The sequence below is a fragment of the Hipposideros armiger genome, unplaced genomic scaffold (assembly GCF_001890085.2).
Source record: "Hipposideros armiger isolate ML-2016 unplaced genomic scaffold, ASM189008v1 scaffold_163, whole genome shotgun sequence".
Lineage (NCBI taxonomy): Eukaryota > Metazoa > Chordata > Mammalia > Chiroptera > Hipposideridae > Hipposideros > Hipposideros armiger.
In genome coordinates, this window is record NW_017731513.1 from 2,597,876 (window position 1) to 2,613,166 (window position 15,291).

Below are 15,291 nucleotides of genomic sequence, written 5' to 3' on the forward strand. Positions count from 1 at the left end.
TCATAAGGAAAAGACTCAAGACATAATAAGGCCTAGAATCACCGTACATGCAAGAAAATAAATACGTTGGGTTTTCTTTCTCCCCTGAGATTAGAAAGAAAAATGAAAATCAAAGAAAAGAATACTATTTACTAAATAGCAGTTGTATTTAGTAAGAATATCTTTGTTTTGTCTTTTTCTACTCTGTTTTTCCATGTTTATGCCTACCAAACATTTTGAATGGTTAAATATGCATACTATGTATGTTCATGTTCACAAAGAACTATGTCACCGATGACTGGGTAATTAGTGACATTAACACGGACTGTTAACATGGCTATCTTGTGGGGGTGGAAAGAGCGACGCTTTGAGAACTGGGGAAGGCTTTCACCATTATGTCGCCCATATCTGTTGAATTTTTATGTGCAAATATGACTGTTTATTGGAAGGAAACCATCATTCCTTTGCCTCATGTTTACTTACAGGGATGATACTAACATTCCTTGCAGCTCTCCCTCCCTCATAGGCTCTTGCCCAGGAATTACCTGATAACTGAATTAGGACAAGAAACTGAGACAGCTCACAGGCCCTTTCTCAATCTCTTCAGAGCTGGTCAGTCCACCGGATGCATGCGTTTCTTTATTGTCTCCATGGGCTGTGATGCCCTTCCTACCACCCTGACCGCCACAGACACAGGTAAGGAGCCCGGACTCCTCTCCTCTCAAGGCCATGACTCCAGCACCTGCCAGGATGCAGGCGCCCAGAGCGCTCAGGAGTAAACACTTGGTCCTAAGTTAACAGACCCCTGCCCTCGCCCAGGTGGTGGGGCTGCCCCTCCTGAGAGGCTGGCAGTGCGGCTGTGCGGGGGATCTGCTGGTGATCTGTTCAGGTGAGGTGACATGTCCACCGTGGCTGCACTCAGGCCGTGTGCGTGTGGTTGGCCCAGGGCTGCCTGGCACCACGGACGGCTGAGTTCACCTCTCACTTGGCTCCAAGTTCAGGAGAAGAAGAAGGATATCATTTACTGGGTATCCTTGAATCCCAACATTTTTATCATTAAAACTTTTCATTTTAAATGGACTTATTTTATTAGAGTGCTACCTTACTTTTTAAAAGCAACAAAATCACTCTATAGTCAATCAAATCAGAGGTGGTATGGAATTTATTTTAAATTGGATATTGACTGAATATTAAAATCAATGGTTTAAAGGCTCAGAATAGTTTTATCAATTAAGACTTACCTAACTGAAAAGAGCCATTAACTTCTTAAATTCTTAAATGTTCAGAGCCTATGAGAGCAGCACAGCCCGGCTGTGTATTTCAGTCAACACTCAAAGCACTTAACACCAGGTAGGACTGGAACTCTTTCTAAGACATTGACAAAATGCCTGCGTTGACCGCTGGAGCAGAGGGTGGGAATAGCAGGATAAAACAAAAGAGAGAAACAAGCCACAAGAAGAAAACCAGAACCCCAGTCACCTCACAGGCTTTTAGACAGCACCACCCCTGAGACTTGCAGGATTTTTCTGTGACCCTGCTTCCTTTAGCTGCAGTATGCATGTGGCACCCTAACTGTGAAGGCCTGAGCAACAGCAGCTTGTTTTTTGTCAAACCACCGGGTCCTTCCTCCTACACGTCCTCTCCTCCTCCTGAAACCCAGAGCAGAACACTCACTTACCCTGTATCCTCTTGAGAAACAGACGCTGGTAGCAGAGACCCACCTCCTGAGAAGAGGAAGTTCCCCTCCCCTTGGTTATAACTTGCTTACTGTAGAGGGAGACTTGTTTTGTTGTTGTTGTTTGTCTGGAGGGGACACCTGAGAGCATGAAATTGCCTTATGCCTCACACTCAAGGCTGGCCTTGATAAAACAGTATGGGGTCCCCGGGTCCTGCCAGGTCCTACCCAGGTAACAGTGGAGAAGCAACGTGGGCTGAGTGCCCTGCACTGGGGCACTGTTCAGAGTGCTTCCCTGGATTGGCCCATTGGGTCTTCAAAAAGGCCCTTGGAGATGGGACCCTGGGAGGCGAGGGAAGAACAGAGGGAGTGAGAAGCCCAAGGTCACAGAGCCGGTAAGATAAAGGGTGCCCTGTTGCTAGAGCCTGTACTCAACCACCTGGCTGGTGGGTTTTACAGTTTTAAATCTAACCCACTCTTATATAAGAAGTGTGTTTTCCTATGACCCCTAGTAAGACTGATGTTCTACCACACAACCAGTACACACTGCGTATAAGTAACTGAAACCAGAATTTTATTAGCCTACTTCCTCTTACTTCATGCAACGCCCTGATATTTTCTAGTGTACTTCATGCTACAACTGCTGGTCACTCCCCACCAAACTGATTTCAAGATCCACTGAGATTCAAGACCTGAAGTTTGAAAAACAAGGCAGGTTTCATTTTACCACCACAGGAATTCTGCGAGGATGAGGTAGGGGGATGTCTTCAGAGCACTTGGCTCACTGCCTGACACATGCTGTGTGTCACGTCCATACAGAGCAGGGACGCTGGAGGCCTGGGGAACAGCTGTAACTATGGGACGCAGGGAACTGAGGGGACCTGGCTGGGTGGGGCATGGACTTCTTGACAGTTAGGATCTGTACCTGGCAGTGACGTCGGGAATTTCCCATGTTTCTAACGTGTACACTAAAGGAAATCCAGCTCAGGAAGACAACGGGCTGGTGGCTAAGTCCGGTTTCCCATCTCCACTAGAAAAGCGCGTCACAAGTTGCTACGCCTCTGCTGGGACCCTCAGGAGGCCCAATTATTGATCTATGTTGACATCCAACACTATTCTGGATGCTGTCCGCTACACAAAGCTGGTCTTCTGACGCTTTATAAATCACCCCTAACTTAGTGCTTAAGACAACACAAATCTGTCTTCTAGAGGTCAGAAGTCTGAAGTGGTCTCACTGGTAAAAGCAGGGTGTGGCTGGGCTGCATTCCTTCCTGGAGGCTCCCAGGAAGGGTCCATTTTCTCACCTTCTCCAGCTTCTTTCTAGAGGCCACTGTATTCCTTGGCTTGGCGCCCCTTCCTCCGTCAAAGCCTGTGACAGCAGGCTGATTCCTTCTCACATTAGTCACTCTGACTCCGACACTGACTGCCTCTCATCCCCTTTCCTGAACCTTCTGCCTTCCTCTGCCCTCTTATAAGGACCCTCAGGATGACCCTGGGTCACCTGGAGAATCAAGGACAATCTCCCTCTTTTAAGATCCTTGGTTCCATCACATTGCAAAGTCCCCTCTGCCACGGAAGGTGCTACCCAGAGGTTCCAGGGATGGGGATGTGGACATCTATGGGGGAAGGAGCAGCTCTTCCGCCTGCCCCAGGGGACAAAGCACACACAGCAGTACTACAACAACAACAACAACACTTAACGTCAGCATTTGCTACACGGCGGATTTGCTACATTGTTGAGAAATGACACGGATTGCCCAAAGTTACGCTGTGAGGGCACACCCATCTGCCCGATGGCAAAGTTGCGCTCTCAACCCCGTCTCGGCATAACTCAGCACTAAGTGCGCACATCGGTGGTTTGCAGCTCCTCCCCATCACAGCCGTGTTTCACTCTCTTCCCCCAGGGACCTTATTTTGACAGATTTTGTATGTTGAAATCTTTATCATTAATGAAAGACAAATTTCTAATTGTAATCTGAGAGCTTGGAGCTAACCTTTTTACCTCTTTGGATTTATATAGTTACAGCCAAAATAATGCAACATAATATGTTATTTAATGTATTTTGGCATCATTTTGCAATGCTGAAAACAGGAGCTCACATCACCCCTTTCGTAGATGCCTAGGAGTCCAGAGAAGGAAGTCCGTGGAGTGGAGCTGTCAAAAGAAATGGGGCCTGGACTCAATCTCAAAGAAACAGAGATCTCAGAGAGACCAGAAAAGGAAGAACATGAATGATATCTAGGAAATGGAGACACATTCATGCAGGCGGGAGACACAGGAAGCCTGGTGGGAGAACTGGGAAAGGAGAGTAAAGGAGAACAGGAACAGCATTGGGGCTTTGAAACACAGATAAGTACAGTTAAATTTCACCAGGCAGCAAAATACAGAAGCTGAACAACTTCTGAGCAGGTATCCTTGGGCTTGGGGAGGCTGAGCAGTTAGAGCAAAGAAAGGAGGAGCTGAGAAACTGGACTTGAACTCACCTTCTGGGAGGGAAAGTGAGCATCTGGGAGACAAGGAAGGGCATGGAGACTAACTTACTTTACCCCATTTTGAGTCTCCTAAATTTTATACAATGCACATGTATGAGCTAATGTAGAAGATGGATACATGCATGTGATACATATATTATCTGTGGGTAATATCTAGACACATACTTGTAATACATATTATATGCATGTAATATATGTATATGCCTGTAATGTGCAGATACATCCATGCAATATATAGATACACATGTGATATATCATACGTACCTGTAAATATAGATGCATGCATGTAATATAGCATATATACCTGTGATATATAGATACATGCATATATCATATATGCCTGTGATATATAGATACATACATGTGATATATGCATGCATAAAAAACATTATATACATGTAATAGAGAGACATGCCATGTATACAGACTGTCATTACTGACAGTGAACTAGGCGTCTCCACCCAGCACACGCAGGAGCTGGGAAAAATGCTCCTGCACTCTGCCCCCTCCTCAGTAAAGTAAAGCTATGTCATCAATTTTCTCCTTGTCTTAAAAAATGTGGTCCTTTGGTCTCTGTCTACCTACTTCATCCTGGTGCCCATCCTGCATCAAAGCCTGGTGCCCAAGCATTTTACATTACTTTTGTACACTGTCCAACCTGGAGGAGAAACACTACAGAACTGACTCAGAGATCGCATAGGGTGCTGCCGTTCACCTCCAGACCTGTGATCAATTGTCAAGTCACAAGGCCCAAGCAGCCCAGCCCAGCCCAGCCCAGCCCAGCCCAGCCCAGGGTCCTGGCTCAGCCAGCACCCACCAGCCGGCCTCGTCCTGCCAGGCTCCAGTGTCAGCAGGGATGGGCAGTAGCACTGATCTCTTCAGCTTAGCGTGCACGCAAAAGGGAGCTTTTTATCTCACAGCCCACGGTGTCCTCACTGGTTGTTTTGCTTTACGAGCTCCCTAATGAACTAGCCCATCAGTGTTTCTGTGGGAAGACGCTGACCCTCTGCTCCTGGCGAACACCAGTGCCTGCTTTGTCTGTAGTGTTGGAAAGCCCCAGCCAAAGCCAGCACCCCACCCACACAGGCTGCCACCTGCTGCCCTGGTGCTGTGGGCGTAGGCGTCAAGGTGCCATCCCTCCCTGCCGTGAGGTGTGGGGAGAGCTGCATTAGGAAACCCCTCCTCCATCAGGTTGCTACTGGACTGCAATCACAATCACAGTGTCAAGCTCCTGCTCAGAATTTAGAGGTTATACATGCGACTATATAAACAAGGGCAGGTTACAGCAGGCATGGGAGACACACACAACCCAATTCTGCCAGTTTTCCTGCGTGAGACCACGAGCTGCATTGCATGAATGAGGGGCTCCATCAGTTACCTGACCCGCCCATCTTATGTCAGTCAGCCCAGAAACATTTATGGAGCTCCCCACGGAGGAGTAATGGTAGGAACTATGCTAACAGGAAAACCTCCAAGGCTGGAATGTTTGCTAAGCCTCTGAAGCTGTTCTCTCTTCACTTGGCTCTCCTGGGAGGCCAGAAATACGGTGTTTTTTTGTAAGTGCCTAGCGCGGTGTTGGCCCTCGAATGACACGAAAGCAGAATACAGAAAGCCTCAGGGCAGAGCCGTGATTCAAAACTGCAATTAATGAATGTGTCAGGTTCATGCAGCACTTCCAGGTGCGTCATCTCATTCATCTCATTCATTCCTCCCTAACCCTCAGGAGTGAGGAGGGCAGGTTTCAGCAGGGCAGGCAGTGGAGGCTCTAAAGTAGCCCAAGCTCCATCTGTTCACATGTTTTCAGATGTGATTAAGGCCGAGCAAACGTTGAGCAGATTTTTTACAGCATCTGCCCATCTGCCCACAAATGACAGGTAAGTATTACAGACTCACAGGATGGCACTGACTCTTAAGGCTGTCCGCCCAGAGCAGAGTAGGACATGCCACTGCTGCCTGCAGACCTAAAGGCAGCTCCGGTTCCATTCTGGGACTTGTGGCCCTCTGTAAACCGTACGAGTCTCTGGGAGCGACTTTCCTCTGTCCCTTCCTACCAGCCATGGACCTGCCCAGGGAGCTGCGCCTTCAGACCACCCAGTCACTTACACGGCCTCTCTAATGGCCTCCACTCTTAGCACGCTCGTCACGGAATCTCTGTGTTGTTTCTGTTAAATACCATGTCATACACATGTGTGCACTTGGCTGTGTCTCCAGTGTAGGCTTCTTAATGACTGACGGGTCTCACACAGTTACTCAGATTACGCACCCCTGCGTACTCACTGAATAGAAATCTACGCGATGCCTTGGTTCTAATGAGCTCATCGCCCCACCACAAAATGAATGTATAGAGAGCAGTGAATGTATAGAGAGCAGCAAATGCATCTATGTGGCTCTGGCTTCGCATGCATGGGTCCTGGCTGTCCTCTAACTCTGGGAGACTGAGTCACCGACTGCACTAACCAAGGCTCTGCTGCAGTGAAGCTGCGTTAGGCTGTGCAGTTCGCTCCACTCCCACTTCTAGCACCTTCTACTTGGAGCCCAAGGGCCAGTCCTCTGCTTCAGGCTGTTTTCCCCTCTTTAACACAGGAATTTACCACTGTCATGCCATTCCAAAGAGCTCCCCCCTGGAGGACAGTCCTTTCATGGGAATAACAGCCAGCCTCCCCCTGCACAGCCGTCCCCTCTCCACCTGCCTGCGCCCCACCCTGGGGACAGGAGAGTCTCACCTGACTTGTTTGGGAACATTGCAGCAGCTCCCTCTCTCTTCCCTTCCTCTTTGGAATCTTCCTGCCTCAGAAAGAATCCCTCCTGCTCCTCCAGGGAATACACCGACGGGGCAGCCTCCATGGGGCAGGCCGGTCTGTCCTTCCTGTGAGGAAGAAGGCACAGGGTTAGTAAACCCACCCACCGATACCTGGAAATCATGTTCTCCTCGTTTCAATATGAAGCTCACATTTGGTCTCCATCTCCACTGCTTTTTCTTACTTCTCAGTCGGTTCTGAGCTCTGTATAAAGAATGTTAATTATTAGCCCCCATCATATCTCAATTGGGATAATAGTTACAACACAAGATTGTCTTAATGGTATTATATTTGGTAGAATGTAAAACATTTTTTTCATATAAGGAATTAATATTCCAATTTTAACACCTTTCATCTATTTATTTCATGGGTGCAGTTTTTAAGGAGATTCATGTATTCATTCAATCAGATGACTGAGCTTTGACTAAATCTACAAAGAGAAATAAACTTAATATCTAATTACGCTTAAAATAAAGTATCTTCCATCCAATGCTTTATCGGTTTATTTTTAACATTTAATAAAATTTTAATTTTCTAAATAGGTGACAGAAAATCCTACTGTACAGGATACAGTCTAGAGTTTGGAGAATTATTGGATTATTGGCTGCACAGAAGTTTTCAAGTCTGGTATTTTTTTCACAACTTTACCTCTGTGAACTATAATGATTTTTAAACATGAACGTGTAACTTTGAAAAAATAAGAAAGACTTGAAACAAGCACTCCAGATAACCCTGCATGTTTTTAACCCAAGAATTGCTTTTAACCTTCAGCTGACCACAACATCCCCCCATGGCCTAACGTGACAGTCGGTAGATCATTTTCACATTAATTCATCGTCCTGGGCACTGGAAAGCGAAACAGATATGGAGCTTCATGGAGACCACATTTGAAACAGAAGCATGGCTACATAATTTTCCAATCACTTTCCAATATTTCACAAATCAGCCTTGAGGATTATCTTACAAAGTTGGTAATTCTCACGTAAACTAGAATTGGCAAGGCCCCAAATACTTTATTTAGAGAAAGAAAAGTAATATTTATTGGGTATAGCCTTATGCAAATAATTCTGTTTAATTCTCATAATACCCTTAAAAAATTTTTACTACTGAATAGATGAAGGAAATGAGGCTCGTGGAGATTACATAATACAACGATGTTATGAGCTGATTAATGAAAAGGGAGACTTCTAACTCACATCCATCTGATTCCAAAGTCCCGTATTTTTCTTTTCTGCCAGAATGGATCAGTTAATGTCAATTATATCCCAAGTTGACATTGTTATTATAACGAGAAAGATTTTTAAAGGCTAAAAATGATGTATATAAAGATTTTAGTAAACTATTATTAAAGAGAAACATCAACACTTTAAGATTGCTAGGCTGAACTTCTACAAAAGATACCCTTGCTCACGTATAAAATAACTCTTCATGTAAGTGTTGAGCTGTAGCAAATCAGTCACACTCCATCTCTCAGGAGTCTAAGCCACTTTGTGAAATGCCCAATCCCATTTACTTGGTTCAAGTCCTGGCTCTCCACTTACTACCTGTGGGACCTTACACAAGTCACAACACCTGTGTGCCTCAGTTTCTGCATCTGCAAAGTGGGAGTGATAGCAGCACGCAGTGCGCAGTGTGTTGGTTATTAAATGAGCTGCTCGATGCAAATCGCTTGGAAGAGGGCCTGACATGTAGCCAGCATCAAGTAGGAGTTAGCTGTCTGTCATTACTGTCGGTACCTGTGTCCACATCCCCATAATCGACAAGGCCTGGAAGGCTGGGATTGCAGCCAGCCAGACTCTTCCTCAGTGGACACAGAACCAGCACCACGGGCAAGCCCTGAGAAGTCTGAGGTGCCTGCGCCCTGACAGATTCAGAGAGTAAGGGCTCCTGGCTGGTAACAGCTGCTCCATGACGCTGTCACTGTCCTCCAGCCAGACCACAAGGTGCACATCTGCAGTTCTAGAAAACTGGTTTACTAACCCACTGTGAGGAGAGAAACATGTTCCATGGGGGATCACGGGACAGCCCCAGGAAAGGGCGATGTTCGCTCCTTCTTCGGTTTGGACCATTTCTTATTTCTGTCTGTTCAGTTGCAATCATGCAGCCCTTTTACTTTTCTTGCTCCATTACAGTCACAAAGTGGTCTTGTTGGAGGCTGGTGTTCTCTGAACATGTTTATGGTCAACAAAACTTCACTGATTCCCTGTGAGTGCCAGGCCAGCTCCTAGCTAACAGGGGCTCCGTTTCTCTTTCTCAGACTTTCTAAATAAGAATGTTTTGCTCAAAGAACAGAGCTGGCCAGGAAAATAGCAACTATTACTGCTATTATTTACATATACTGACAGGCTTATAACCATGAAGTCCTTTATAGGTGTTGTATCACTGAGCCTCTCAGAACGATCCTGAGGGTCAGTGGTCTGTAGGTGCCCACACTGCAGCCTCCACAGGCCCTCTCACCAGTACTCCATGTGAACAGTGCCCCTGGAGGTGTGCGACAAGGCTGCCCTGGCAGGCAGGCATTTCCTTCCTTTCTACATTTATGAAGCTGAGTCAAAGAAGCTCCTTGTTCCAATTTCCCAACAAACCTACGTGTGTTCTCTGGAAGCCTGCCAGCGGCAGATGCTGGACTCCTGACTTGGTCACAGTGTCCACCCCAGGCTGTCCTCTCATGGCCTGGATGGCACAGGCAACTCTGCCTTCTTCCACAACTTTGTGGGTGCTACACAGACCAGTGCACATAGAACCCCTTTCACACAGCCACTTCCTAAAGCAGAAGGAGAAAAGCACATGCATGTGTTATGTGTGTGTTGCCTTACACAGTTACTATACTGTAGTACATTTTGCTCAAAGTAGTCTACTAAATTCAGGGGCTGAAAGTTTTAAATGCAGACTGAGCTACGAGCAACATAGTTTGCACATTCTTGGAAACCTGCCGAGCAAAATGTCAAAGGAAAATGGGATTTCCCATGAAATAGCCATTAATAATACCCATTCATAATAGCCATTATTAATAATTTTTTGTCCAGCACTGTCTTTTTGTAGCTGGGAAGTTCCCCTTTGCTATTAAATTTCTCTCCTGAAACATCATATAAACTGAAACTGAAAATGGAATACCCCACTGGTAACAGCAAGCAGTTCCCGGAAAGGACATGGGCTTTGATTCAAACAGATTAGTTCAGGAATCCTGTCTATAACTTACAAACTGTGACTCTGGACAATGTACCTTTCTTCTCTTCCCTTAAATTACCATGCATGCTTCTCTCCCCTAGGATCTGAGAGGGCCCTGGACTTCCCTTCAGGACACTTACCACACTCGGCTGTGTTGTTATGTTCAGGTTTCTCGCTCCCTTAGATCACTACAAGCTGGGACCACGTGTGTTTTGTTATCCTTGTATTGCCAGTGCCTGGTGTTATGACACGTAAAACATCTTAAGTTTATTTGCTGCCTTAGGGGAGGTGGCCTGGAGATCTGGAGAATCAGGAAGGCTTCCTTTTCATTTACATATGCTTTCATAATTCTTGAGTGTTTTACCATGCCAATTTGGTACATGTATTTTTTTCAATTAAAAATCACATTTACATGAAAATAAGAAAAAAGAAACTGTTTCTTGCACATAAATATGCAAATAAATATTTTGCAATGAAATAGAAGGCCCTGGATACTGTCCAGCTTCCTTTCTTTATGCATGAGATGATTTTAAGGCGAATTATCTTCTCTATCTTCTTCTACATAATAAACCATATGTATAATTAGGGGACTAATGTGTAATTTCACTTTAATGTAATTGTTATTTTCTTATGAAAAAGTGAGAGTCAAGCCAGCTCTGCCTTAGATCCAGAACATTCCAGTTTGAGGTTAAATGGGGGAGGGTAGCAGCGGGTAGAATTCCTCTGGCCTTTTGCCTAGCATTGTAGTCAGCTAATCAGAGCTTTGAGAATATCCTACACTTTCCTTTTTTGCGACTGTTACCTGTGTTGATAGATCTTTCAGGACACCTCACAGAACAGGAGGCCTGGGGACTGGGGCATGATGTCACCAACCCCAAGTCCCTTGGCCTAATGCCATCGAATAGCACAGGAATTCCTACCCCACCCATTCCAATCTCAGCTTCCCCTGCATGGGGTATTTCCAAAGACTTGAGCAGCTGATCATCACAAATGACAATGATAAATCCTTTGGCCTTCCCAGAAGGAATTCTGTTTCTTGAGCCCCATAATGCAGATCATGCTGATGTGAAAAGATCTGAGTCAGAATTTTAATACCAATTTCATGTTTTCTACCAGATTTATGCTTTATATTTCCTGTTTTAAAGGCTTAAAAGTATGACCTCTTTCAATGAGCAATTAAAATGAGAATTTGCCTAAGAGGTAAAGGAAAATTTTCCTGACATTTTACAATCTAAGTGAAGAATACTTTCTAGATACTAATTTATCTGGTTAATGAATGAAGGCAGGTCTCTAGTAGTTATGTCTAGATTCTGAACTTGTTTTGTCCTGGTCCACATTTTTGACGAGTTGAAAACACAGAAGGAAAAGAAAGTAGCATCTACTGAGGATGTGACATCTACTAAACACTATTCATACATTATTATCTTATTTTATATTTACAACATTGGTTAGAGCAATCCTTTCACAGAGGGAGAAGAGAAGGCCGCCCAAAGTCACACGGTTCATATGTGATAAAGCAAAGAACTGAAGTAATGTCTGTATTCTTCCAAATATTATGCTTCCTGGAAAAGACAGCCAACACAGCAAAATGCAGATGTAGGAGCATCAGAAAAGGCTAGAAGAATGTACCTATATAGCTATGAAGATATCTAGTATGACTAAGTTAAAAAACTGAACTAGGTTTACAAGTGACATACTGCGACACACTAGATAGCCACATAGTGACAATACAAAATGTTGATAAGGACACAGAAAGATGGAACCTCTCACACACTGCTGGTGGGAATGTAAAGCGACACAGTCAGACTGGAAAACAGTGTGGCAGTCTCTTAAAAAAACTAAACGTGCCCATACCATTCGACCCAGCAATTACACTCCTGGGCATTTCTCTCAGAGAAATGGAAATGTATGTCCACACAATTGTTCACATCAGCTTTATTACTAATAGCTAAAACCTGGAAACAACTAAAATGTCCCTCCATAGGTGAGTGGTTAAATGACTTTGGTGCATCCATACCACGGAACACTATTCAGCAATATAAATAAGAATCTAGTATTGATACAAGAAACAATTTGGGTGGATCTCAAAGGCATTTTGCTGAGCAAACAAAGCCAAAAAGAATCACACACTTTCACTAACACAACATTCTTGAAAATACAAAATTATAAAAATAGATAGTAGGAATAGGAAAACAGATTAGTGGTGGCCAGAGGTCAGGGATGGTGTAGGATGGGCGTGGGATGACTGTTAAGGATGGAGTGAGGGCGATCTCTGTAGTGAAGGACTAGTTCTGTATTTTGACAGAAGTTCAGGAATTTATGATTGTAACAAAATGACACAGAGCAATGCAGACATAGTGAATGAATGTGAAATTGCTGGTTTTGATATTGTTTCTACAATTATGTAAGATGTAACCATTGGGGAAACTGGGTGAAGGATACGTGGGACCTCTCTGTATTATCTTTGCAACTGCCTGTTATTATCTATTATTATTTCCAAATAAAAAGTCTTTTAAAAATTGTGTTTTGGGTGTTTTAGTTTCCTGAGGCTGCCATAACAAAGAACCACGAACTTGGTAGCTCAAAACACAGAAATGTAGTGTCTCCCAGCTCTGGAGGCTAGCAGTCCAAAATCAAGATGTTAAGAGTTGGTTCCTTTGAGGGATGTTCCATTCCTCTCTCCTAGCTCCCGGTAGCCTCAGGCATTCCTTGGCTTGTAGATGGCTTTCTCCCTGTGTCTTCATCATATCATCCCTTTACGTGTGTTCGTCTCTGTGTCCAAATGTTCCCTTCTTAAAGGACACCAGTCATAGTGGATTGGGCCCATCCGAATAACCTCATCTTAACTTGATCAGCTGCAAAGACCGTTTCCAAATACGGTTACATTCACAGGTACTGGGGGTTAGGCCTCCAGAATTCTTGGGGTACAGAATTCAACTCATAATACTGGGTCTAAAAGAATCAACTGCACACGTACAGGAGAGAAAACCTGGTTTAAAGGTAGCTTATATTTAAAAAGAAACAAGTTAACAGAAATCTCCAGTGTTAGTTGACCACAGGCTCAGCCTGAATTAATTAACAGTTTAACAAGAGGGCTTGAAAAATGCATCCTGTCGTCCAGGGCACTAGTAGACTCAGATCAGAGGCAGGCACAGCCACTGCCCTATCACCTGTCCAATTCCACATGGAATTTTCCAATCTACTTGGATGTCGTGGAATACTGATGAAGTAAAGTAGATTCACAGGAGAACCTGTGAGACTGAAAACCAACTGGAAGTAAATGAAGGTGCTGAAGACTAAAGATGACACCCATGACCTCAAAGTACTCATCTTTGAAGTCCCTGCTACCACCTTAACCCTCTGTCAGGCACAGCTGCTCTCACACGCTCATCGCACACACATTTTCACATATGAAATCCGTCTTTCCTGCACTAAAGTCACAAACACAACGGGCGATAGGTTACGGCAGAGGGGGGAGATCCGGAAACGGTGAGTCACGATACTTACCTGTCAGCTGCGTGAACATTTGTGTGTAGGGAGTCTGTGAGATCAGTGGCGCCCGACCGAGGGGTCCACTTGTGTTTGCTGAACGCACGACAACGCTTCATTTGGGGACACGGAAGAGTTAGACTTATTCGGTGTAACGCAGCAGGTAATAGGGAGAACAGGAGGACTTCCTAAAACAGAAATCTCTACCCAACGGGAAGGGCCTGCTCGCCATGAGGAACCTGCAGCGGCCAGGAGGTGCTCAGATGAAGCCCCCCGCGTTCTGGCGCCGAGTGGGGGTGCTCGAGCTGGCCGTCCCCCCCCCCCGGTTTACTTTTCGGCCCTTTCTCAGAAAGACGTGTCAGTTTAACCTTCACAGGCACGTTTAGAAAACAGTTTCGCTGCACACCGAGGTGACTTTAATTAAAACTGCACAATGGCGAAAGCTATCGTGACAGCCGAGGGTCCTCCTGGGGTGTCCCTTCACATTCTGGGGTCCCACATCTTTGTCTTTCTTGACTGACTCCCCGGTTTGGTGAGAGCGCATCTTCTCCGAGCTCTCTTAAAAGCAAGGTGGATGGACGGGAAGTAGTCAGCTGCCTCCTCGTGGATGTGACAGTGGCTTTATTCTGCCTGTACCGGGGATGGATAGTTGGACTACAAGATTCTAGGCGAAAAGCTTCCGTCCTCCAGAGCTCGGAAGACACTTGGCTTCATTGTGCTTTAGCGTGAACACGTTATTGCTGAGAAACCCAAAGGCGTCCAGTCTGATTCCACCTGAAGAGCCGGGATCCTCGTCCTCCTCAGCGGCCCGGGCCGCTCACACGCGGGCTTCATCCGGGTCTTTTCCTGGCGGGTCGTTTCCGTGTGGAGACCCCTGGGCTTCCGTCCCGGCAAAACTTTTTGTATAGTTTGGCCCACTTCCTCCCCGCTTATTCTCTGCTCTTTTTCTGGCAGTCTTAGTTTGTTTACCTGAGCGGATGAAGGAAGGAATGAACGAATGAATGAACGAATGAACGAACGAATGAACGAACGAGCGGGTTTGGAGAGCACTTCGTAGTAAAGAGCTCGCTGACAACACAGCGCGGAGTACGGGTCGTGTGTAAAGCTGGGCATTTTACTGGGAATGTCAGAAGCTGTCAGGACACCGCTGTCGTCTGTCACACGGATGTACGAGAGCTGCCGCTGAGGCGCCCGGTGGGGCTGGATGTCGCCTGTCACGGCGGCAGGAGGCCGGCTCCAGGAGGCGTCCGCCTGAGGCGCGGTCGCCCCGGCCCGGCCCGGCCCAGCCGCCCGCCGTCCCCAGAAGCCCTGGGCGCCGCCGTGGCCTTACCTGGGCTCCGGGGTGCTCCCTCAGGTACCACGGTCCGTGTCACTGCGGGCGGGCAGGGAAGCATGTCCGGGGGGAGGAGCTGGTCCTCTCGTTTTCCTCAGGGAGCCGGGCTGAGGAGACCGCAGCTGGCCCGAGCGGGCTGAGGTACCTGCAGGCAGCCGAGAACGCGTCCTCACTCCCGCGCGAGCGCACGGAATGCACGCCGGGCTCCCGCCGCCGGCCCGCAGGGGTCGCCCTGACCGCGGCCTCCAGCCTGGGTGCTCCCGGGCAGGTGCGCGCGGGAAGGGACGGCTGGCGGTGTCGGGGCGCGAGGCGGAGCCGGGGGCGGGGCCGGGGAGGGACGCTGGGCGGGGCCTTGG

The 15,291-nt window shown here is 46.5% G+C and overlaps 1 protein-coding gene across 4 annotated transcripts in view; it reads right to left on the reverse strand.

Moving 5' to 3' along the window:
• LOC109387589 (uncharacterized) overlaps positions 1 to 15,260 on the reverse strand; it is a 227,991-nt gene extending 212,731 nt beyond the window's left edge. The window contains exons 1-3 of one of the 4 annotated variants that reach the window (XR_002125031.1): positions 14,933 to 15,260; positions 7,098 to 7,149; positions 6,871 to 7,013 (exon numbers count right to left, since the gene is read on the reverse strand). Coding sequence is in view for 1 of the 4 variants with exons in the window: in XM_019651645.1 (XP_019507190.1) it covers positions 6,871 to 7,013; positions 7,098 to 7,149; positions 13,621 to 13,721 (296 nt within the window). In the remaining 3 variants the exon portion in view is untranslated. Of the gene's footprint in view, positions 1 to 6,870; positions 7,014 to 7,097; positions 7,150 to 9,534; positions 9,693 to 13,620; positions 13,902 to 14,932 lie in introns of those variants that run through there. The other 3 variants (XR_002125032.1, XM_019651645.1, XR_002125033.1) reach the window with 3 other exon arrangements.
• Positions 15,261 to 15,291: the final 31 nt, after the last annotated feature.